This window comes from Hydra vulgaris, chromosome 02 (genome assembly GCF_038396675.1).
Source record: "Hydra vulgaris chromosome 02, alternate assembly HydraT2T_AEP".
NCBI classification, from domain to species: Eukaryota; Metazoa; Cnidaria; class Hydrozoa; order Anthoathecata; family Hydridae; genus Hydra; species Hydra vulgaris.
This window is the reverse complement of record NC_088921.1, coordinates 58,348,197-58,375,000: the sequence shown is the minus strand read 5'-3', so window position 1 is coordinate 58,375,000 and position 26,804 is coordinate 58,348,197. Positions and strand designations below refer to the sequence as shown.

Below are 26,804 nucleotides of genomic sequence, written 5' to 3'. Positions count from 1 at the left end.
ATGTTTACAACTAAATGTTTAAACCATAACATCAATTGCAGAAGTACATTGAAATTTAACTTTTTTTTATAAAAACTGCATAAAAATTTATATAAATAATCTTTTAAATTTCTTAATTATTAGTTTATTTTTTAACTTTCTTTATTTCTTTAATTTCTTTACATGCAAAGTATGTGTATATACATTAACTGATGTACCTGTAGGCACAGCAGAGTGTACATACACTAACTGATATAGCCAGAGACGAAACAAACATATATCAATGGCATTATGCACAGAAGTGTTAAGTGCGACAGATGGGATTTTACAGGGGAGCATTTTGAAAGAAGTATTCTAATAACAATTTAGTAGACTCATAACATTTTAAACAATTAGTAGACTCTTAAAAATTTATATATATATATATATATATATATATATATATATATATATATATATATATATATATATATATATATATATATATATATATATATATATATATATATATATATATATATACACACACACACACACTTATTTGGCAAATTGGCACATATTTTCCTGATTATTTATTTTGCAAAATAATAATAACAATTATAACAAATATTGTATAAAGAACAATAACTTACATTGTATAAAAAGGGTGTTTCTTAACTTCACTCAACTATATAAGTAAAATTCAGAAAAAATATTTAAAAAATTATCTACTGTAAAAAATATTTATGTGAGTAAATATTGATGAATTTACAGAATATCTTTGCTCTGGATTGACTTTAATCATCTTGTGAAGAAGATCAGCGCATTCTGCTGGAACAAACAATGGGACTGAAAATACGCCACTCTTTACCTAAAAAAAATTTTTATCATTAAATTCAAAAATACTGTGCATGGGCACATAATTGTGCGTGGGCACATGTTTGTGAGTATGTATCTATTTGTCTGTGAGTTGTGTGTATGTCTTTTTATTTATTAATTTATGCTTTTTATTTTCATTATTTTATATTATTATAAATTTGTTTGTAATGATTGCATTGAGAGTTTTATAATAAAATTCTTTTTCATTTTTCATTTGTTATAAATAAATGTTTTGAGTGTTGTTACATAAAATCTGACTGTCTGTTGACTTTTTTAATAGTTGTTTATCATTTTTTTATTTTATCAAAATTATCTTTCTATATTAAAAAACTCTTTACTAAAATTTTCAAATTTAAAAATTTCCAAAATTCTTTTTTCTAAATTAATTATCTTTTTTACAAGTAAAAATTTTCTGTTTTGATAAAAATATATTTATAATATTTACTTGATTTTTTTAAAATTATTTATAGCAATTTTGAATTGTATTTTTTTTTTGAAAATTATAGAAATAATTAAAAAAATAAAACTCAAGCCCTAACTTAAGCCCTAACTGAACCTACTGTCAGTCAACACTGTGGATCAAAGACACTGTCAGGTTATATGTCACTCTCATATATAAACTTTTCATCAAAAAATAAATTAAAAAAAAAAAAAATTATGTTTATATAAACTATATTTATATAAATACTTGCGTAAAAATTTTTTGTTTTTAATACTTTGTATCAAAAAAAAAAAAAATTATGTATATATAATTATATTTAAACAAATTTAACATCATGGTTACTTATTGTAGTAAACTTCTAGTAATTATTAGATAAAATTTTAGTTTTGAGTAATAAATAAGAAAATATATTTCTGACATGAAAAACCAATTTATTTGGAAGTTCATTAATCTTTAAATTACAGAAAGTTTTGTGGTTTATCTATTAGTTTTAATTGTTGTTGTTCTTCAGAAAAGTATGAATAATCAAAATTATTGAAAAATATGAATAAAAACATGACAGAAAATAACATAACATGCAAAACATAGAAGAATAAATTTGTTTATCTTTACAGGATATTCAGATATATTCATCCTGGAAAGTTGCATAAAAATTATTTGAATGAGTTAGGAAAACATTGAGACTGAAAAGAACACCAAACAATTAAAAGTTTTTGAGCACCAAGGAGCAGTTACAGTTCAAGAAGTCAACTTTGCAGAATGGCAAGATACACAAAATCGTGTTTGGATTTTTGGAACAAAAAAAGATAATTTGCTTCATAGCAGCAACCATGGTAATGTTTGTAGAAAAGAGAGAACTCTACAACAAAAGGATAGTCTCAAGTTTGGTAGTCAGAGCAGATCAAACTACATTTACAATGTGTTATTAAATCTTGACTGAAAAAAAAAGACATCATTATGTTATAAGACCTTGATTAAAAGAAAACAACTTTTTTATATTTAATAAAATAATGAGTGTAATTTAAATTCTCTTTTTTCTATTACTGATTACTTTGTGTGTGTGTGTGTGTGTGTGTGTGTGTGTGTGTGTGTGTGTGTGTGTGTGTGTGTGTGTGTGTTTATATAAACATATATGTATATATATGTGTATATATATACATATATGTATATATATATATGTAATATATATATATGTATATATATATACGTATATATATACATATATGTATATACATACATATATGTATATATACATATATGTATATATATGTTTATGTATATATATGTTTATATATATATATATATATATATATATATATATATATATATATATATATATATATATATATATATATATATATATATATATATATATAATATGTGTACATTTCATTTTTTATCAAATGATCATGTCTAAGTCTAATGTCTAATGCCAAGTCTAAAACAAAAACAAATAATGGAAAAAAAATCTAACTTCTTTAGTATAATAACATTTTCTAATTATTGTCTTAATGGGAGCCATTAAAATTAGCACTAAAAGAGATCCATACTCTGTGGTGATTAAATCCCACTTTTTCAAGTCAGTATTTGATTTTACTTCCCTAAACCTCTTACATAACTTGGCTTTAATAATTGCCCAATATTTCTCAATTACACAAAGTTTAGGACAATTTCCAGAATTGTGTGTTTAGGTATGAAACCTACACTATTGACACTGTAGCCAACACAATCGTTGTAAATCCAATAATCCTTGTAAATTAAAAATGGAGAAATTTATGACCAAACAATATGTTAGAATAATTGTAAACAAATGATAGTTAAATTAGCCCAGCGACTTCAAATTCTTGGATCTGTGAGTTATTTGCCACTTGCTGGTAGACCATGCTCAGGGAGGTCACTGAACAATATTCCGTGTGTAAGCGAAAGTGAGAAAGAAGAGCCTTCAGTGTTAACCGAAGATGGTCCCAACAACTTAGAATATTTGAACTTCCTACCATTCAAAGGATTCTGAAACTCATTCCATATAAGATACAAGTAGCGCAGTAACTGGTGCCAGCAGATTATCAGACACGAAAAGTGTATGCTATCCATTTCCAAACATCAACAGGGCTAGAACCTATTCATTAACAACTTTATTATGGGCGAAAAGTCTCACTTCCATCAAAACAATTATTTAAATAAATAAATTTGCAATTTTGGGATAGAAAACCCAAGAATAAAATCCACCAACACTGTATACATCTTGTAAAAGTAACAGTTTGGTGTGGTGTACATGTGGAAAAAGTTCGAGGACCTTAATTCTTTGAAGATGATGAAGAAAACACACTAACTGTCAATGGTAAAAGATGTCAAGAAATGCTAGAGAACTTCATTTTCAAAATCAAATAAAGTTTACTTCGTAGAACTGTCATTTCTGTTTATAAAATGATAAATGTGAATTAAGAAAAACAAAAAGATTGTTTTTAAATGGTCTAATGACTTTTGGGTCACCATGTATACCAATTCATCTACAATTGGAAAATAAAATTTATTTGTATGATTTTTTTCTAAACTATAAAAACAAAAAAAATTATAATTCAGAAAAATTGTTTTAAAAACAATCTTATATATGCTTTTTAGATCAAACAAAAATAACCACTATAAACTTGAATGACTCGTTTCACTGATCATTTTTATTGTTGTTAAATATTAACTGCAAAAGGGAAAACCCAAATTATGTTTACAACTTGATTTAAAGATATTTAAAAGATACATTTTTGTGTTTATGTCAATATTAACTAAAAAAGTGCATTTATCAAGTTTAGATTTAAAAAGAAAATGTAATCAAAGAGTCACAACCATTATTTATCATCTAAACCATCCCACTTACCACCTCATTGCCACTTACCATCCCAAAAAATAAAATTGTGTTTAAGATAAAGTTTTTGTTAATATTATAAAAAAATAATTAACAGCTATAAAATAATTAAATAGACTTTAGAAAATTTAATTAACTTATTTTCTAAGTTTTATTTATATAAGGAAAATAACTTTTCTTGGCACTTAAGAATCTTTTTTATTATAACAAGTTGCACAAGATTTGATATAAATTATAAACATGTGTTTTTAATACCAATTTTCTGCAATCATTTTAACAAAAAGGATTTAAATTCAGAAAAAATAGGTTTTTTAAACAAAGAACTTAAATTATAAATCAAACATAATAATACAAAATTATAGCTATGGTTTTATAAAAAAAAGAGAATGTAGCATTAAGTTGCATTATAATAGCCTTCAAATTGATTGTTTCTAAAATAATCATTGTCAATCTTGTTTTTAAATTTATTTATTGTTTCTTGATTTACTGTTTGTGAACTTAGTTTATTGCAATTGTTTACAATTCTGTTGGTAAAAAAAGTGTTGGTAAAAAAATCTTGGTAAACACGATTTTATAACCATTAAAAGTATTTTCTATGATTTTTTTTTTAAATTGAATATATTTGGATAATGCAAAACATCATGACGAAAAGTCAAATAGATTCAAATACCAATTTATTATTGTTGTAGCTAGCATACATCTAGCATGCATGCATCCATCCATCATATTTGCATAATTAGCACGTTAAAAATTTCAAAACTCACAATGACATCAATTCAAATGTGATTATAATAATTAGTTAATAAAACAAAATAAATTAAAATAATAAGTATATAGGAGTAAAAATAACAATATACAATATATAATTAACAACTCTAATAAAAATAACAACAGCAAATAACAAACAATCGTTCATTGAATAACCAATAAAAAATAACTTTCTAAAAATCAATATAAAACAATTATTCAAAATAAACAACAGAAAAACCTTTTCTAGCAAAACTCTCAAGTTATCATCGTCAAATGGTAAGCAACCCTAAAAATTTTCCAAATATACCATTTTAATACTAAAGCATAAACTAATAGAGTATACATAGAGTCATATATAATATTATATATATACACATATATATATATATCAAGCTTACTAAGGAAACGCTTGCATAAATTTTTTGCATATATTGAAAATTAGCATGTTTATAAAAAATGCACTAAAAAATTTAAAGAAAAAATTAAAATAATCAAACCGAAAATAGAAACTTAACGAATAATAAAATAAAGGATAAACCAGAGGAAAAAAAAGCATAAAACAAATTTATTTTTTAATTTAAAAGAGTCTCAATTAATAGCTCAAACTTAATTAATATAAAACCATTTTGAATAATATTTTAATGCTAATATTTTACCTACATTGCCACATTAATGCAGCGCTTTGGTTGACTAGTTGTGTCATTTGAGGTGCGACTAATATAACGGTATTGGGTGAGAGTTCGAATCCTACTGATGGATAAGTTTTTTTTTTTAATGTTTTATTTGCTTTGTAGACATCAGAAAATATCAAAGTTTCAAATTTTTAAATAATTAAGTTTCCAAGTAATTAAGCTTGGATTAAATAACTTTGAAACTGTGATTTTTTTTTTAATTCTTTGTAGTAAATCACTTTTAAATTAAAATAAAAACATTTTGAAAAAATGTTTTTATTTTAATTTAAAATTTTGCTATTTGTTGAGATTTTTATTTTTTTAGTTTAGTTTTGTAACTTTTTTTACTTTTTATTTCTCTATCTAGTTTATAGTTCATTTATTTTTAATTTTAGTTTTGTTTATTCAGCGCATTTTTTAAACATACTAACTTAAAACATGCAAGGTGCTGTGGCCAAGTTAGTTGTCAAAACAAAACATTATATGTGTGGTCATATAAGGCACACGCATCTCCTGAATAAATAAATAAATATATATATATATATTTATATATATATTCATATATATATATATATATATATATATATATATATATATATATATATATATATATATATGAATAAAGATAATATCTTTATATTATCATGTATAATATTGTATACTTGAAAGAGTGCTCAATAGATAAACTAGAGCTATATAATATATATGTTACTGTTACCCGCAGTACCAGGAATTAGCTAAATGCTAATGTTTATAATATAGTTTAATATTGCAACTCTGAGTTTCATGTGTTATCACAATCATCAGGCAAGTAGTAAAAGTTTAATTTTGCTATGATTTCTGATACGAATGGTAGCAAAATTAAACTTTTACTACTTGCCTGATGATTGTGATAACACATGAAACTCAGAGTTGCAATATTAAATTGTATTATAAACATTAGCATTTAGCTATTTCCTGGTACTGCGGGTAACAGTAACATATATATTATATATATATATATATATATATATATATATATATATATATATTTATATATATATATATATATTTATATATATATATATATATATTCATATATATATGTATATATATATATATATATATATATATATATATATATATATATATATAGTATATATATATATATACTATATATATATATATATAGTATATATATATACTATATATATATATAGTATATATATATACTATATTGTATTTTTGAAACTGGTCTTAAAATTTTGTCCAATTTTTTTGTCCCATTTATATTTTTTACTAGTCAGTTTTTTAATTTTTTAACATTATTTTGTAAAAAAATTATAAATTCTTTTATAATAAATATAAAATACAATAAAAATTCTTTCTAAAAATGTTTTTCTTTTTTTGATACCTTTTTCCAAAATAAAATTATACTAAGGTTAATAATAAATTTTGAAAAAAAAATGTGGTCTTTAATTTTTGGCCACCGCTGTATATATATATATATATATATATATATATATATATATATATATATATATATATATATATATATATATATATATATATATATATATTTATATATATATATATATATATATTTATATATATATATATATATAGAGAGAGAGAGAGAGAGAAAGATATAAAGAAAAAAATATATATATAAGAGAGAAAGAGAAGAGAGAGAAAGAGAGAGAGAGAGAGAGAGAGAGAGAGAGAGAGAGAGAGGAGAGAGAGAATGAAAGAACAAATCTCCCTTGTTTTTTTCAGAAATAAAAAAATATTCTGACAATCAAAAACAGGAAAAACACTAACCACAACTAGTGCATATAAGATAACACCACAACTCCAAGTGTCAGCCTTACGACCATCATATGGTATGCCCTATATAACATAAATAGTTATTTGATAACATTTTAAATTAACACTGATAATATCAGCACTATTACCAACACTTAATAACATTTTACATTTAAAAAAGTGCTAATATGCACATTAAAATCAATAACTTACCCGCACAACTTCTGGGCAAGCGTAATGAGGTGAGCTAAATTAGTAAAACCATTAATAGTAATTGTAAACATAAATTAGTAAATTAGTAAAACCAAAATATTTAAAAAACAAAAAATCCCAAAGTTGTTAACATGTCAAAAATTAAAGTTTATTTTTTATTGCAACGTTTAAAAAAATAAATAAAATAAAATTTTAGATTAAAGTTGCCTACCCACAGCTTGTCTCAAGCATATTATTTTCGACCTAAAGTAGAAACATTATTAAAAAACAACATAAGAATTATTAAAAAACAACAAAGATTTCTTAACTTTGGTACATAATAAAAAAATAATTATTAAAATTATGCCATATTATTCCAGTCAAACAGAAAACTCTCTTTTTTTATTTAATTTTAGGAAGAATCAAATTGCTTGGTCATCAATCATATGATTGTCAATTGTATAATCATCAAGTTTTAAATTTTTCAATTTTTATTCAATACTTTTACTTTTAACTTTTAATAAATCAAAAAAAAAAAAAAGAAAAAAATAAATACTATAACTGTATTGTAAATATTACAAATGAATGATTATTTAATGTATATATGTATATATGTATATTTGTATAAATGTATATTTGTGAATCTTACTTGTACAGAAGCCATTCCAAAGTCTGCAATTTTAATGTTATTTTGATCATCAAGAAGAAGGTTTTCAGGTTTTAAATCACGATGACTTAAAAAAAATTAAAATAGAAAGCAATATCATAATCAACTAATTATTATCATAAACTTATCAAAAAATAAAAGGTAAGAAAAATAAAAGAAAAAGTAATTTAAAACTTCCAAAAACTTAAACTGTAACTCCATCAACCTTGTAAAAAATCTTGTCATGTTATGTAAAAGTGTGTCTTGTCAAAATACTTGAAAAAACAAAAAAATTTAGAAGAAATCCTGGAAAATGTTGCGTTGAGTCAGTTTTTTTTCTAAAAACTGCAATGTGCAACTCCATTTCTTGCAAATTTAAAATTTTTTCTAGTCATTTACTATAAATTTTTAAGTTAAATGATGCTTACATTTTTCCTAATAAATCACCTACCATATTAAGTGCTCATGACAGAATGAAACAGCTGAAACAATTTGACAGAAAAATCTTTGAGCCTAAAGTGACATTCCACAGATAAAAATAAAATTATTTTTAATTTCAATAAAAATTTATAACAAAAAAATTATTAATAAATATTAATAATTTTTTTTCTTTTAAATTATCCTTAAACAACTAAAGTTATAAATGTAAACACTGGTGAGCCGATATAAAACTAAACATTGTTACTTCATTAAGTTGTAAGCGCCCCCTCTTAACTAGATAATCAAATAACTCTCCTCCGCCAACATATTCCAAGACCAAAAATCTTAAATAAAAATAATTATAATATAATAGTGGAGTAAACCATTTACAAACCAGGTAAATGTGAAGTGGTAGTTAGTGATTTTGAAACATGCAAAAATAAAACGGTTGTATAAATTGAGTTACGTATTATGAAATGTAGTCTGTAGGATCATTGAAAGCAGATACAAAAGGTCAGAAAAAAATTCTGGGTTTGTGAAGTATTTATGTTATTTTGTTTACTATTTAGGTATATTGTGAATTAACCACATACATCAAATTAATAGATCAGAAATAAATTGTCAAGTCATCATTATTTCATCATGGAGACGTCTTGAAAATGTATACATATATATAAAAATAGGTATATACATGAGAATATAATGCATATTAAATTAATTGGATATTGAAAAAAAAATTTAATAAATTATTTTTATCTCAATGAAGTGTTTTTGAATCAAAATACAAAAGAACATACAGGGTAAGGTCATAAAGAGGAACATAAGAAATTGAAATTCAAATGTAGTTAAGTTGTCGCCAGTTTAGAAAATAAAAAATTATACTTACAAACTTTTTTTGCTTTCATAAACATCAGTTAAATGAAGAACATTATAATGTTCAATTAACTTCATGATAGTAATTTCTCTTTCGACCTAAAAAAATACTTTTGTTCTATTGTTACCACTAAAATAATGTAAGGTTTAATTTATGTACAACTTATATAGCATTCATTTATAAATAATCTATTTATTGTAAATTAATATATATATATATATATATATATATATATATATATATATATATATATATATATATATATATATATATATATATTAATTTATAATAGTTTATTTATAAATGAATATATATAAACTAATATATATAAATAAATATATATATATATATATAAATATATATATATATATATATATATATATATATATATATATATATATATTATAAATAAACTATTTATTGTAAATTAATATATATATATATATATATATATATATATATATATATATATATATATATTAACTTATAATAAATAGTTTATTTATAAATGAATATATATAAATTAATATATATAAATATATATATATATATATATATATATATATATATATATATATATATATATATATATATATATATATATATATATATATATATACATATAAATATATATATACACATATTAATTAGCAATTAATTTGTGAGAGAACTATTTGTTTTTTGTAATATAATAACTGGTATTAACAATCTATGCATTAACAATTTATTTAAAATTTATTGCAAAACTTAAAAGTAAAGTAAAAAAAGTATAAATTTTATTAAAAACATAGAGTTTTCAATACCAGTTTAGTCCCCATACTTAAAAAGTGACTGTAAAGTAATTGAAAAAGTGCAGCATCAAGCCACCATATTGGTGGTGAAATCAATTCGATGGTTAAGTTATAAAGAGTATTTACAAGTTTTAAAAGATTGACACTCTAACTAAATGGAGAGAAAGGGGCGATATGATCTAAATATGTAAAACTATGAGCAAAATAAATAAAACAGAAAACAACATTTAGATTGTTAAAAATCAAGTTAGAGGCCACTTTCAATTTCATCTGTTTCAAATATTATAAAAAAACAACAAAAAATCTACTTTCAAATTATTTTGTTGATTTATCTGGATATTGAATCATTTAAAATAATATAAAACTTATAAAACCAAAAAAGTCAAAAAATATAGCCTAGTACTGATGTCTACTATAACAAGTTAGGAAACAAAGGTAAAGATAGAATAGTTCATGATAATCATTATAACAAACAAACAAACAAAAACACAAATAACTTGAGAGAAATGAAAATATAGAAGCTGATTCTAATTCTGATGATAACAAAGAATTAAAAAGGATAATGACAATAAAAAAAAATTGAAAAAAAAAAAGGTATACTTCTTAGTTTAGAGGAGCCTTTTGGAAGTAAGTTAAGAGCCTCTGGAGCCTTTTGGAAGTAAGTTAAAAAAGAAAAAAAGAATGCTGGAATAATGAAAGTGACAATTACATTGATGACAAATGGATCTTGATGAAATTATTAGTTAAAAAACTTTTCGAGTTAAAAATTTTATTGGAAAAGTTTAGAATTAAAAATATTATTTTATTGTGGATTTATTCTGATTAAACTTGATTTTTAAAAAAAGATATAAAACACATTTCTGAAATAGCTAAGGCTCATCATGTAGCGAAGCTAAGTATTATGACACTGGGGTAAATAGACTAATCAAATAAAATCTGATTAAACTAATTTGTTCTTTGAATTTTGGGGTAAAAAAAAAAGAAGTAATGAAAGCAGAGATTGAAACATTTTTAAACAACAAGATGCGCTGCTTTTTATGATTCAATCAAAAAAGGTCAAGATCATACATACAGAGCATAAACAAGGTAGTTTGTACATGCATCAAGGTAGTTTGTACATACATCAAGGTAGTTTGTACATACATCATCAAGGTAATTTGTACATACATCATCAAGCTGGTTTGTAGATACATCATCAAGGTAGTTTGTACATATATCATAAAGGTAGTTAGTACATACAGAGCATCATCTTTTTAAAAAAAAAAGATTTAGAGTAAGAAAAAAATAATAATAACCTATACAAACTCATAAAGTGCACATTAAAACAATAAAGAACACAATATCATTATCATTAATGATAATTACAATAATATCCATGATGACGATGATCCTCAATAATCCAAAAAACTATGATTCCTCACATCAGCCCTGTTTAAAAACCTGGCCCAAGCCTTATTTATTAAACCAGCTCCCAGTCAAAATCAAATCTTGGGTTCTTGCTATATAGCATGTTGAAAAAATAAAACAAAGCTTACAAAGAATAGATTCTATTAAAACAAAAAAATATAAGGTAAAGGTCATACCTTTGCCAAAACATTGGGTGGAATCTTGTTCTTGTCAACTATCTTTACAGCAACTCGTTTTTGAGTTATACTATGAATGCCAAGTCTGACCACACCTGTTCAAAATTAAATATATATATATATATATATATATATATATATATATATATATATATATATATATATATATCAGACAACTTATGAAAATGTAAAATTTTATAAAAATATTTATGAATAAATATATCTAAATGAAAAATAACATGATAAGCAGAGCATTAAGCAGAGTTTATTGACATTTTTTAGTAAAACTGAAAAAAGATAAATAAAAAATTATTTTGGTTTCAAGATACTCGATAGAAATGAAAACACTTTTGTTTTGCTTACTTAATCTGAAATTTAGTTGTTTATTTAGGGCCATTCCATATGAAATCACCCACACACAAAAAATTGTCACCTATACATCTCAAAATTGTTTTATTTTTACGTCATTCTATATTAAAATAAATATTGACTGCGAAAATTTTAGTTGAAAACATACATGGGTTATTGAGATATCATCATTTAAAATAATGCTGATTCAGCATCTTTGTGGTTATCTGAAGAGATAACAAAGCAACTTTGACATGTAATATCTTAATAATAGTTTGGAAGATTTTTTCTAAAATTTGGAACCCAAATAGATTTTTGCTCAAGGAATTCAAAAAACTACTATTAGGACTTGATAGTCTCAAGAAATGCCTCATTTATTCAGTTTTTTTCAAAATTATTGACTTATAAATTGTTGATTTTTAGAGCTAAAATGGAGGCTGTCACCCAAAATTGCTTGCAAAAATATTGGTTGTATATTATTACCTTAACTTAGGTCTACTGAAAAAAAATCAGATTCATGTCACTCTAATATTTGATCAAAGTAAGCACTCAAAAATAATGCCTTTTTGTATTTTTGAAAAACTTAAGTTTTGTATATATTTGTAACAAAATGTTTTTTAAAACAACTTTTTAATTAAAATTTAAATATAGTGTTATTTATTAACAAGTTTAGCACATATTTAGTCTTGGACATATAAGGCGGGACAAGAGGAGGAGCAACTTCTCTCGAACCCCCTCCCCCATCTCCCACCAGATTAGAAAAAAAAAATAGAAAAAACCAATATTAAGTTACTAAAAATATGTAAATAAATTACAACATTATTTTATATGCCTATATTTTTACTTATTTTTTTGTAACCAACTCCTTATATTCTTTAAATCTAAATCAGACTTGTTGAACGTACAACCTGATATTGTTGTGGGTGTAAAAATTATGCATATAACTTCAAAATTAGGTGCACAGCACTCATCATTTTTCATTAGCCAAAAAAAATTTTGTACTGGTCTATGTGGTTGCATGAACCTGACTTTGATATGAAGTTCATTTACACCTTTAGCAATCCCTATCCACCAAAATTCATCATAAAAATATGCAATATACTTCATTCTTTTTTTAATTTTTAATAAAATAATTTTTATTATTTTTGTTTTTTGGAGCAATATCGAATACTTTAATATGTGTATCCACACTTTTTTTTATAACTTATTGTTTTTAAACTTATAGGAATAAAATTATGATACATCCTTGTACCAGGAACTGTTTTACCATCTAAATATCTTTTTTTCTAAATTTGTTCAAGTTTAGTCAATATCCTCCTTTGAAAATAATTTAAGATAAATGTCAGCTATTTTGGCTTTACAAAAAGAGTACATTAAATTAACATCCAAAATCTGCCCATTAGTTACTTTTTGTAGGACATTTCCAAAAAATTACGCACGGAGCATTGAATCTGTTGCATTAATTATTTTGAGAATAATGCAATTTGTAATCTCTGACTTTTATTTAAATGACATCTATATATATATTACCTATACAAAGTATGGTAGCTACGAGTTGCTTCATTATAGAATAAATCAATTTTTAAAAGTTACGCACGGAACAGAAAAAAGCAAAAAAAAATATTAACAAATGAACCTTATTTTCTCTGAAAATGTATCAGTGATGGGTGTTTTGTTTTTTATAGGTTTTTTTGTATATTTTTTATATACAAGCATTCTTAATGATTATCACACACAGACAAAAAAAAAATAACAAACAGAATATGCAAACATTAGTCATTTTTGGATTGTATTTTTGGAAATCGATCGATTGTGACTATAATAAATAACAATACTAATTATTTTAAATACACATTTAATTAAAAAACAATATTTTAATGTATTATATTAAAGATAAATAATGTATTTTATAGTTAGTATATTATATTAAAGATGAGAAAGATATGATATCAAATTTTTAACAAGTCTAGTTGTAACACTTTGGTTCAATAATAACGTGCCCACGGAAATCAAAGTGTGATTGCATACTAACGTCTTTAACTCACACAAGTCTTGCCAGGAGAAGTCGGCTACAGATGAGTATATAAAAATGAGTTCGTTTTGTTCTTTTAGAAATTGTAGATAATATGTGCCATATTATCTACAATTTCTAATACTTCAGCAAAGTATGTCTTTGCTCTACCAGCATTAGATGCATATTCGTCAAAATTTGCCAACCCACAGTTTACTTTATATTTCATAAACGTGCAAGATTGGTTGTTTTGATTACACAAAGATCTGTCAATTATGTCTGATATAAAATTAAATTTTTTTTGAAGGGCATTCGTTAACAACCTAAAACTTTCATGATATATGCAAAGGTAAATATCGTGGGGAAGATCATTTACTAGCTTGACATAGAATGACTGCAGACCGCAAAACTTAGATTTCCCTAATTTTAGATTAATATACTGACTTTTAAAAAGGAAGTATGCTTCTCCTATAGTGATGAATTTGTTTCTAAAAGAAAACAAAAATTGTTTACAAAACCTAAAAACCTTATTAAATAAAATGCAATTCTGACCTATAAACAATGTCACACCTTCTTTTTTGTTTTCTTATTAATAGCAACATCTTTGCGACCTGAAGCCATTCTCCTGATATCTTCTCGCAAATAAAAATCAAGAGCATCATCCAAACCGATGTAGTTAGAGCCTGATTCTGAAATATCAGAAAGTAGTATATTTTCCCATTTACTTTTGTTTGAATTACCAGGTAATGCTGAATTAATTTTTTTAAGTATCTTTCCAAAACTCTGCAGAGATAAAAAGGACTGTTCAATATCAGATGCAGATTGGTTAACCTCTCGCTTTTGCTTCTTTCTCTTGCGATCTTTTTTTCAACGAATTTCCTCTTTTTCCTTGTTGCTCATGTTAGCTCTTTTACTTTTGATTCAATTAGTTTCAGCAATTCGATATTCTGGATGTTTTTTTCTGAATTTTTCTGAACTATTGAACGCCTAACTTTGTTCAATTAATTCTAAATTCTTTTAAGCAACTATTTTCAACCTAACTAAATATACTCAAACTAATTAATCAGCAAATATGCGAGATAAACCCATTGGGCACGTGTCGTCCGGAGGTCATCCATAAGACAACCTCCAGACAACAATTTTAATTGAAACTTTTTAACACTTTTCTTTTCTTTTTTCAAATAATTAGACCTTTTAAATCACTCACGGAAATTCAAAACGCCATTTACTTTGGCATAAAATTTAAGATACTTCCAAGATACTTAATTGCAATTTATGATAATAAAATATTAAAAGACATCATTATCTTTAAGAATCAAAAAATCTGGGCCATGAAATCAACTTTAAACATCATAACTACATGTAATAAGAATTTTTGTTTTTTGTCTTGAATAATTTTTTCACTTATTGCGAAGTTTGAATAATTAAAACATGAAAAAAAACTTGTCTTCTATAATTTTTCTTTTGGATGAATATATATATATATATATATATATATATATATATATATATATATATATATATATATATATATATATATATATATATATATATATATAGTTGAAATGCACCACTTAGGTTTCAAAGTACAAGTAGGATAGTCTTTTTTAAATGTAACATGCAATTCATCAAAATTGAGAAGTAAAAAATTTTTTGAACATGTTGGTTTTTCTTAACACTAAGAAAATCTTTTTTTCATGGTATAGTTCTTGAAAACTCATATTTTGATAAAAGTTAATTATTAACTGGGTTGTACTGAGGAAAGAGGGTTTCCAATTTTTTTTCCTGGCAATAATGGAACCCCTAGCTCATTTATAACATGTCTTAAAGTTCAAACAAGATAATCAGACACTTCAAAGTAACTTGATACTTTTTTTCATTACTATGACTCTTTATGGCGATAAGAGTCAGTTACAGAATTTTTTTTTTTGGTTTCATACATTAAAATGTCTAGCTGATGATCTTTCTTTAACATTTTGTTAGATATGGTGCTGTTTATTTGTGCTGTTAAAGAAGCTTCATCAATATCGATATTACCCTTCCCCTTTTCCCCCTTCAAATGTCCATCAGTATGAATATGTCCCATACTAGTTATTAAAAAACTCTACCTTGAAGTTTCAATTAAAAAATTTAAGTTTTTCAAAATTCTTAAAAGATGTTATTTTTGAGTGCTTACGTTAATCAAATATTTGAGAGACAATACATGTATCTGATTTTTTTCAGTAAATCTAAGATAAAGTAATGGTATACAATCAATATTTTTGCCAAGATTTCGGTGAGAAAAGCCTCCATTTTAGCTCCAAAATTCAATTAAAAGTCAATAATTTTGAAAAAATTGGATAAACGAGGCATTTCTTGAGACTATTAAGTCCTAATAGTAGTTTTTTTTTGAGCAAAAATCTATTTGATTTAAATTCTACGAAAATCCTCTGAACCATTATCAAGATATTACATGTCAAAGTTGTTGAATCAGCATTATTTCAATTAACAATATCTCAACAATCCATGTATATTTTTAACTAAAATTTTTGCAGTTATTTTTTATTTAATATAGACTGCAAATGATATGAAAATAAAGCAATTCTGAGATATAAGGGTGACATGGTCCGGTTGATTTCATATGGAATGACCCTTTAATAAATTTAATAATAATTTCAATTTTTTCAGAGTTAAGAGATAAAATGAAGCCATTGAACAGGATTTCTTGCTTTTCACCAGACTTGCTCTCCATCTTTGGATCTTAGAATTGATGGCCATTACTTTTTGATTCACAAAACTTTAAAGTTTATAAAGTAAGTAGGTCCTAGGTCAAATACTTGGCCTAGGAATATACTTATGTATAATTTAAAATCAGGTTTGAATCCTATCACTACTCTTTTTTCAGAATGTGCTTATGCTCCTCTTTACTCTTTCTTTTTATTCTTTATAAAACTTTACTTTTTTCAATGTTGTTTTTGATTTAATTTACAAAATCCTGTCTCTCTACCTCTTTGTTAATATTGTTGTTATTAGTAACAACAATAAAGGAAGTCCCAATTTCGACCAGTGGTCCACTGTGTTGCTCTTCCTAAACTGTTGTACAGCTACTTTTAAACTGTTGTACCCTTTGTTGGAATGATTCAAACCATGATCTCCATACATTTTTAACATTCTTTTGTGGATTTTACCATATTTTTCACCTTCTGCTACTACATATCTGACCACAACCCTAAACATATACCTTTACTCCTTATTTGTGACTCATTACTGTCTATGGTTTGTGCTCAGTTTCTTCTTGTTCTCTTTTATATGGTTCAGATCTTACTAAAACCTTTATCTTGTACTTCTTCTAAAACAGATTTAGTCAATCATCCTACTTCTTACTATTAAAACACACGTCAACCAGTAAAATGTCTTGACGGCATCTGTTTCAGTTTAATAAAAAGAGTCGCTAAGAGGGTGACAGATCACCCTCTTAAAACTTTTCCTATAGTCAGAACTATTGTCTGAAATCTGAGAAATTTGCCTAAGCTGCAACTTTTACACCAAAAACCAAAAGCTAAAAGAAATAAAAACAGCTAAAGAATTCTTTTGCAAGTTTTTGTAAATTTTTACAAAAACTTGCAAAAAGATTTTTAATAATACTTTAAGGGTATTAAAAATACCCTTAAGGTATTATTTAAAATTTCTTTAAATAAAATACCAATACTGTATTTATTTATAATGCAAAAAAATGAACCTACTTTTAAATCACTTAGATTCAGACAGGCATGAAAGCATTAATTCCTTCTCCATAGTTGTCCCTTTTTGTGCAGGTGCTATTTCTAATCTAAATCATTTTTTTCATCCTTTCCACAAGAACAATTCTCTAGAGAACAAATGTCTTTTCACTATTGCAAGACGTCAATGTAAAAAGGTCTGATGCTAGGTTTATTATTCTCAGATTAGCAAAAGATGTACTTATCTTAAAAGTTAGGTTCTAGATACCTTTGGAAAATCTTTGAAAATGTCATTACATAAATACTTTATCTCACATAAATAGATCTGATCTTATTATCTCTTTCTATCTGCTTCATAAAAATACTCATCTTACATACAGGATCTTATTATGTCTCCCAAAGATTAAGCATAAGTATTTACAAAGAACTTTCCTTTATTCTATCTCTTGAACATAGTAACTTGTCATCCCAAAGAGTATAATTAATCTTAAAAAGTAAATTCTCACTTAAACTCCTCAATAGCAGAAATCATTTCAATCACAGAAAAATTATAAACAATTTGCTGATGACCAATATATGCTACAACTATATACTCCAGTCTTGACAAAAAACCATCACTTTTGAATTACTTACAACTAGTAAATGACTGGGGCGGCGCTGGCTATATTGTATTAAACCCGGCCCCAGTCGAATATCAACCCCTGTTGTTTACTATTTGTAACAGGCAGCATCTTTAATCTGATCTCTCTTCTGTGACAAATTATAGCATCTTTAATCCAACCTACTTCTGTTACAAGTATCTTGTGAATTTTAGCACAAACAAAACTCAGTTATTTACTGTTAAATATTATCAAAACATTGTATATAGATGTATAGTAGATGGATCATCTACTTTACATCTTCTCTGATTATTCTTCCATACTAACCTCCCATGGAATATTGTTGTCATATTTGAGCTGATTCTTCTGACAAAGTTTTATTCACCTGTTTTTTTCTTTCTTTTCTTCACAAAATAGGTACTTAGGAATTCTCTCCCCCCTAAATATTCTCCAGCGATTTAACTAAAACAAGTAATATTTTGTGATTATTAATTTAATTTGAAAAAATAAACTCTTTTTTAAAAATTAATGAAATTCTTTGTTATTGTAGCATTGCATTTGCAGAACCAATGGCAGATTAAGGCAAGTTATGACAGACTATAGTTCCTAGTCATGGTGGAACAATTTAAGAAGCAAAAGGAAATCTCCTATGCACAAACCCCAATTTAGAAGAAATAGATTAAGCAGATCAGAAGTGATCCAGAGTTTGGATTGAATTTTGATTGATTTATTTGTTAACTCTTTTTAGAGAGTCTAATAATTTTTCAAATGTTTTAAGAAGAAAAAAAAGATAGATTCAATATTATTATCTTATATTATGAGAAGTTTCCAGTTAATACCTATTGATTTAAAAATAAAATAATACTACACAGTTGAGGTTTTAAATTGATTGAATAATATATTGATATATGATAACTGATTGATTACAGTTGATTAATATAATTTAGGTGTTTAATCATATTTTGTAAACATAACCTCAAATTTACTCAATTAACGATGGTGAATCTGCTTGAGAATTAGATTGTGGAAGAATAACGAGTCATGGTCAGATATTTAGAAACAGAAGATGAAAAAAATGGTAAAATCCACATAAGAATGTTAAAAATATATGGAGATAATTGTTTGAATTGCCCTAATGTTCACAAATGGGCACAATAGTTTAAAAGAAGCTGTACAATATTTTGCTATTTAAAAAAGGCAACAAACTGGATTGAAGAAACTACAGGCCAGTTTCCTTAACTTACACAGTATGTAAAGTTATAAAAGAAATTGCTAAACTAAAATGATTTCAAAAAGTCAATAAATTTAAAAAAATCAATTTTTATCAGAAACCAAAAACTAATTTACAATAAAAAAAAAGAAAAGATGATTAAACTATACTATTTTGTCTTTTGATCATCAAAAGACAAAATATAACTTAAAGAAACTACAATTTATATTAATAACTGTCAAATACAAAAAAGATGTTATCAGAATCTTCTGCATAAAATCAATATCAATATATTTAATGAATTACATGTTTTTTAAACGAACCATATATAAATTCGCCGAAGTAAATTCAGGGGAAGGAATCTATAACCACACTATCAGATAATTTGAAAAAAATATATATTAACTACTTAGGAACAACATTAATATTATAACAACATGCTGCAATTAAAATTTAGCAATAAATTTAAATCCAATACAAATTGGATCGAATAAAATTTAAGTTTAACATCTTTTCAGAGTAAACAGTACTTATGAAATTAGATGAGTTAAATTTATTTTTAAACACAGAAGTATTGTTTGTAATTATAGCTTCTAAGTTCAAATTATTTCAAGTGCCAGCAACTTAGTGAAAAACAATATTTTCAAAAAGCTATGCGACAATGTTTGCATATTTTATAAATATGAATGCACAAATAGTTATTGTTGTTAATTACAAAGAACATAGAACTTTTAGTATAAACTATAGAAATTAAAAAAAAAAAAAAATTGTAAAAAATTTTAAAATGAGTTTCTAAATCATGTTTAGACGCTAAGTAGTTAAGTGATTAAAAACTGTAATATCATGTATGCATTTCATTATACATAACCAGAAATTCAGATGATAAATGCATTTTTTCTTAATCTATTTTTGTTTAATATGCATTAAACATTTTCAACAGATATTAGTTGTAATAATAATTTTAATTTATATATCTTTTATTATATATTTTTTTATTTTCAAAACTAATCATCATAAAAATCATAACAAATTAATATTAAAATTGTTAGTTGACAGCTTAATTTAATTAATTACAAAATCAATAGTGACTTAAAGCTGCAGCATTAACATGCTTAGGTGAGTTTTTAAAATTTATAAGCTTCTAAAGCCCATTATTTTACTTTTTACTAAGGCTTAAGGTTAAAATACTTGAATGAATTTAATTTTATATATATATATATATATATATATATATATATATATATATATATATATATATATATATATATATATATATATATATATATATATACAACATATATATATACAACATATATATATATATATATATATATATATATATATATATATATATATATATATATATATATATATATATATATATATATATATATATATATATATATATATATATATATATATATATATATATGTTGTCTAAGCATTGTATAAAAAAATAATTACATTAATAAACCTAAAATAATTCGAGAATCGTAACAAATTACATTTTTTTTTAGGAATAAGTAAAATCAGGCTTAGCTTGTAAAAATTTATAAAACCATTTTTAAAGAATATATATATATATAAAAGAAAGTTTAATGGTAAGCAAATAAGTAACACTTGTATCAACTTGTAATTTATATGCAACTAAATTAAATTATTTAATAATTAATTTATTATAAAACATCAGAGCAATAAAAAAAAGAAAAAAATGCAACATACTTGCAAAATAATGGCTATGCAGAAGAAACTGTTTTACCTAAAACTTTTAATACTCTTTCTATTTTAAAAAACATATTACATTACCTGTTTGACCTTTACCAAGAACATGTTGAAGTGTATATGGTCCTACCCCCCGCACTTCACTCATAATGCCATTAAAATAGAAGACATAAACCCATAGTTTAATTTTTTCACATTTGTATTCAGGCAAGTGTTCTTGTATAATTAGCTATGTTATGCTAAAAAAATTTAGTAACACTTTAAATATATAGTTGTCAAAGATATATTAACAATAAGGCACTGTGTAAATTTTAAAATAACGTGAAATAATACTATGAAAATAACAAGATGCAAATAAAAATCAAGCCTTTGATATAAAAGACCAAAACACATGCTATTTACTTTAAACAATGATTTAGCACTTTATTTTTAGCAGCAAAATCGATAGCACAAAACTACTTTACTTGTATTTGAACTTTTTAACTTCTTATATATAGCAAGTTATATATTAAAAGTATAAATAATTAGCACATTTTTCGCACTTTTTTCTTCACCTATTTAATTATCAACCTTTTAGTTTAACTATATATTTCATAAACAATACTTCTAAAAAAACTTTTAAAAATTTTAAAAAAACTCAAGTTAAATCAAAGTACTTTTTACAATTAAATATTTGAAAAAAAGATAAACTTGTTTAAGTTATTTTGCGAACATTTTCAATGAGTTACTAAAATGACGTTTAACACATTAATATGAGTTATTTATACGCTTTTTATGTTTAGGTTTTCTTACACCACATGTTCTGTTTGTCAAACATTTGCTCAAGCTTTTTATATCTTTTCACCTTCATTAAACTAGCTACTTGTAAAATAAATAAATAAATATTATAGTTAACACAAAATATTTTTACTTTTCAAATTATCTAATTTACGATTAATAAATCATTAATTAAGAGTTAATGATTTTTATTATTTATTAAAAAAATAGGTTATTTTTCAGTTATTTTTTTATCGGGTTTTAACAACTAAGGCGGATCCTGGTAAGGGGGAAATAATTGTTTACCGAAAACAACAAAATATCTTTACACTAAATTTTAGTGTATTTTGAAAAATGATTCGAAATCGTTCGGTCGACGTTTAAATTCCGCATCCTAATAAATGTTAATAATAACAATATAATAATAATAAAAAGAAATTGTTACAAGTTAAATAAAGTGTAACAATAGGAAAAATAAGGAAGAAGTTTTAAAAAAAACCCGGAACTATTGCTAAAAAAAACTGTAAAGAAAGCACCCTGATATTACCGTTAAAAAGCTTTAAACCTAAAATTAAAGAGCTTTAATTTTACGTTTAAAGTTCATCTTGGAACGGTTAGATGCAATCCTTATCACGGTGCTTTTCTTACCTAAATTTAGATAAAACTATGACAATAAGTTTGATATTGACAAAAATATTATTCTAAACTAAAGTATTTGAAATATTTTCAAACTTTATAGAAGTTAGATAACTTTAAATTGCTACAAATTTCAGTTTCCAAACTTCCAAACTAATCAATATAAACATTATATATGTATGTATATATATATATATATATATATATATATATATATATATATATATATATATATATATATATATATATATATATATATATATATATATATATATATATATATATATATATATATATATATATATATATATATATATATATATATATATATATATATATATATATATATATATATATATATATATATATATATATATATATATATATATATATATATATATAGTAAAAATACTCTAGCGATTGTTACGTCTTTTTAAAAACATTAACTTTTGTTGCTTTATAAAAAACATTAACTACTTTAAACAAATATAGTCTTTTTGCACATTAAGTATTTGTATCTAGTTTTATTGTATTTTGTTCTTTGTATATATTGTATAGTTTTATTTTTGTGTATAGCTATCCGTTATTTTCTTGTTTTTTTCTTATACAGGTAGACGGGCCCCAAAAACCACATGATTTTTTCTTTTGCTGTATCTTTTGTACAAAACAAACAATTTAACTTTATTTTGCTTTTTTATATGCTTTTATATGGTAAAAGTTCTTCCCAGGGGTTTAGAAGTATTTTGGTATTTTTTGTTTGCTTTTTTTTTTTCAGTAAAGTTTCGCTATATTTTAGTAGGGGACCTCAAAAACCGCATGGCTTAAATTGTTTATAACTTTTATGAAATTAGTTGCAACTTTCCAATTTTTTGGAATAGCTTGTTATATTAAAATCCCCTTCATATGGTAGTTTGATTGCAAACTTATATTTTAGGGAAGTACCTAAAGCGCTACAAAAACCACATGCTTGGGACCCCAAAAACCACATTAATTATATTATTTTTAACAAAAATATAAGTGATATTACAAAAATTCATGATTTAAAGTAGATTTGTAGTAGTTGGAGCTATCTTTTTGATGATAATGAATTTATATAGAGATTTTATTTTACGCTTCTGCTTAGAGGATAGTTTTAGTTCAGTTTGCAGTATGTGAATTTGCGATATTAGTTTATTTGTAAGCAAATAAATAAACATGAGTAACAGCAACAAAAAATTCAAAACTCGCTTGCAAATGAAGTCACTAAATCCAAGTTCTAATGCTGAAGCACTAATTAAAAGAAAAGCTATATTAGAAAAAAACAAACAACTTGAAGCTGCTGTTCAATGGTGTAAAGAAAACAATGTAAGAGGACATGCTGCAATTAAAACAAGACAATATCCACTTATTAAAGATCGTGAAACAATAAACCGTAGACTTGATGGGAAAATAGTCAATGGTCTTGAAAGACAGTACTGTGCAATTCTCTTGGAGGAAGAAGAGATGTCAATTGTTTCATACATTAAGAATAAAAATCGAGCAATGCAAGGCATAAACAAAGCAGAGCTAACAAAACTTGTCCTTGACGTTCTGAAAGTTAGACAATACACAAATAAAAGATTGAAAGGTGGCAGAAAATTCATAGCATTATCTGCAAATGCAAAAAATGCTTTGACACAAAACAAGTATTTATGTTTCTTATATATATTTTTTAAAGGTAGTAATAGTCAACATGTTAAGATATAAAGAGATTGCTTGTAGTCCAGGAGTTGAAGCTTTGTAAGAGAAGCTTTTTTAGTTAACTTTTTATTTTTGTTTTAAACACATGTTAGGTAAATCGTTTTGGATGCGCTTTAAAGCTAAGAATCCAAGCTTAACACTCAAGCGACAAGGAAATGTGTCAATAAATAGAGCTCTCAATTGCACGAGGGAAATGGCATGTCTCCACCTTGGTATGAGTAAACATTGACTTTTTTATTTTATTTCATAGTATACCATAGCTTCATTTAAAATTTAACTCATAGCTACACCTTTTTATTAGTTTATGTATTGCTACTGTACATTCATGAAAAATAGTTCTACCAAAACTGAGTTACTAATTAATTTTCATGGTTGCCTTTAGACGCTCTTGCAGAAGAATTGATTGAGACTGGCATTATGACTGAAGCAGTACAAAAGGGGACAGGAGTTTGGTCTGGAAATATTGATACATGCAGAATATTTAATCACGACGAAACACCACAGTTCATCAATTTTGGTGTTGATGGTACTCCTGCTGGTCTTGTTTTTGCTGCAAAAGGGGAAACATGTTGTAAAATGATCAGAGAGAACCGTGAATGCGTCACCATACATCCTCTAGTATCATTTTCAGGTAGTTATTGCCTTATCACTTTTTTGATAAATATTTATAATATGGATTGAATAGATGATATGTATTATCTTTCTTTGTAATTGTAGGAGACCTTTGTGTCTGTCAAGTACTTTTTGGTACCGTTGGAATAACTAATCAAATGGCTCCAAAGAAAGCTGTGGTAAGTATTCCGCATCTTCTGATAACAACTTGCAACCATGGTGTATCTGATCACAACTCGTTATTAGATATGTACAAAGAGTTTGATGAATATCTTACTGAAAAAAAAGTGGCACGACCAGTAGTTTTGCTTTCTGATGGGCATTGTTCACGCTTTAATTTTGATGTCTTAAAGTTTTTACAATCGAAAAACATACGTATGTTCTTAACTCCACCAGATACCACTGGTGTGACACAGCTTTTAGACCAACTCAACAAAAACCTTCATCATGAGTATCGTGGTATGAAAGAAAATATTTTTACTGATTTCAATTCACTAAATAAAGAAGCTTTTATGATGATTTTAGGACGTATTTGGAACAACTGGGCCCCAAGACAATCTATAATCAAAGCTGCAAGACGTGTAGGAGTAACTTCCACATCATTAAGCGTCAATGACATGCAACAGGACAAGTTTGCACGAGCTGCTTTGTGTATTGATTTTTCAAAAAGTGTTACATCCAGTACAACAACTCCTGGAAGTTATACTATTAAATCTCCTGATAAAAGAAAAAATTCAGCTCAGTACTGGAAAGAAAAGTTTGAGCGTTCTCAAGAGCTTATTCAAGAGCTGAGCGAAAAAAGCATTCAACTTGAAGAAATTCCTGGCTTACTGACAGTACAGAAAGTTAAGCCGAAAGTTTCCAAACTTACTACAAGGGTTACGCAGGTTCACGGATCAATGAAAGGAAAAAATGTGTTGGACTTAGTGAAGGTAATTCAAGATAATAAAAATCAAGAAATAAAAGATAAGGAAGAAAAAAGATGGAACAAAGAAAAACAAAAAGAAGCATTTTTACGGTGTAAAAATGAATGCAGCTGTGGAGAAGGTGTGTGCCATGCCATAAAGCTACAGCAATGCTCTTCTTGCCACAATGTACAAAAATCTGTCTGTGGAAAGTTATCTTGTAAAGTGGATGGAAAAAAACCAATAATGTTTTTAGCTGCTGCAGTAACCAACAACTCACTCAAACGTAAGGTTATTGAGCATGAAAGTGATGAAGATACTAGAAGTTAGAAGGATACACCAAGAAAGTGACTTTACAGTGATAAGGAGACAATTTCATTATTCTTAGTCAATTAGTTGATCAACTTATTAAAGAGTAAATAGTTTCAAAGATGTATAAAAACACTTTTAAATTGTCTTAAAGACTAAAGAGCAACATTTCAATTTTTTTTATACAAATAACTAGTAAAAAAGTAATTTTACTTGATTGTTAATAGAAAAATAAATGTTAATAGAAAAAAGCAAAACTCCATTTTAATATTGAGTTTTTGATCCATGTATATATATTTTTTAGTAAGGGACCCCAAAGACCACACAGAAACTCTACTTTGGTTAAGATAAAATATTTTAGCAACTGTCTTTTTCATTTATTTTCTTGTGTTTTTTTTGTAGAAGTATGACATAAATCTTTACAAAAAACA

General features: G+C 25.0%; 2 protein-coding genes across 3 annotated transcripts in view; one reads left to right on the top strand and one right to left on the bottom strand.

Annotated features, from left to right (window-relative positions):
* Positions 1-21,702, bottom strand: part of LOC101241064 (serine/threonine kinase SAD-1) — a 57,685-nt gene extending 35,983 nt beyond the window's left edge. For both annotated transcript variants that reach the window (XM_065791518.1, XM_065791519.1), the window contains exons 1-12: positions 21,521-21,702; positions 11,849-11,943; positions 9,487-9,572; positions 8,866-8,944; positions 8,632-8,693; positions 8,184-8,268; positions 7,767-7,798; positions 7,556-7,589; positions 7,358-7,426; positions 5,125-5,172; positions 731-829; positions 612-646 (exon numbers count right to left, since the gene is read on the bottom strand). In XM_065791518.1, the coding sequence (XP_065647590.1) occupies positions 612-646; positions 731-829; positions 5,125-5,172; positions 7,358-7,426; positions 7,556-7,589; positions 7,767-7,798; positions 8,184-8,268; positions 8,632-8,693; positions 8,866-8,944; positions 9,487-9,572; positions 11,849-11,943; positions 21,521-21,584 (788 nt within the window). In that variant the 5' untranslated portion in view covers positions 21,585-21,702. The remainder of the gene's footprint in view (positions 1-611; positions 647-730; positions 830-5,124; positions 5,173-7,357; positions 7,427-7,555; positions 7,590-7,766; positions 7,799-8,183; positions 8,269-8,631; positions 8,694-8,865; positions 8,945-9,486; positions 9,573-11,848; positions 11,944-21,520) is intronic.
* Positions 21,703-23,626: 1,924 nt separating this feature from the next.
* LOC136077060 (uncharacterized) lies at positions 23,627-26,451 on the top strand. The gene is made up of 3 exons (XM_065791516.1): positions 23,627-24,759; positions 24,930-25,178; positions 25,265-26,451. Exons 1-3 carry the CDS (start codon positions 24,633-24,635, stop codon positions 26,392-26,394), a joined length of 1,506 nt encoding a protein of 501 aa, XP_065647588.1. The 5' UTR covers positions 23,627-24,632; the 3' UTR covers positions 26,395-26,451.
* Positions 26,452-26,804: the final 353 nt, after the last annotated feature.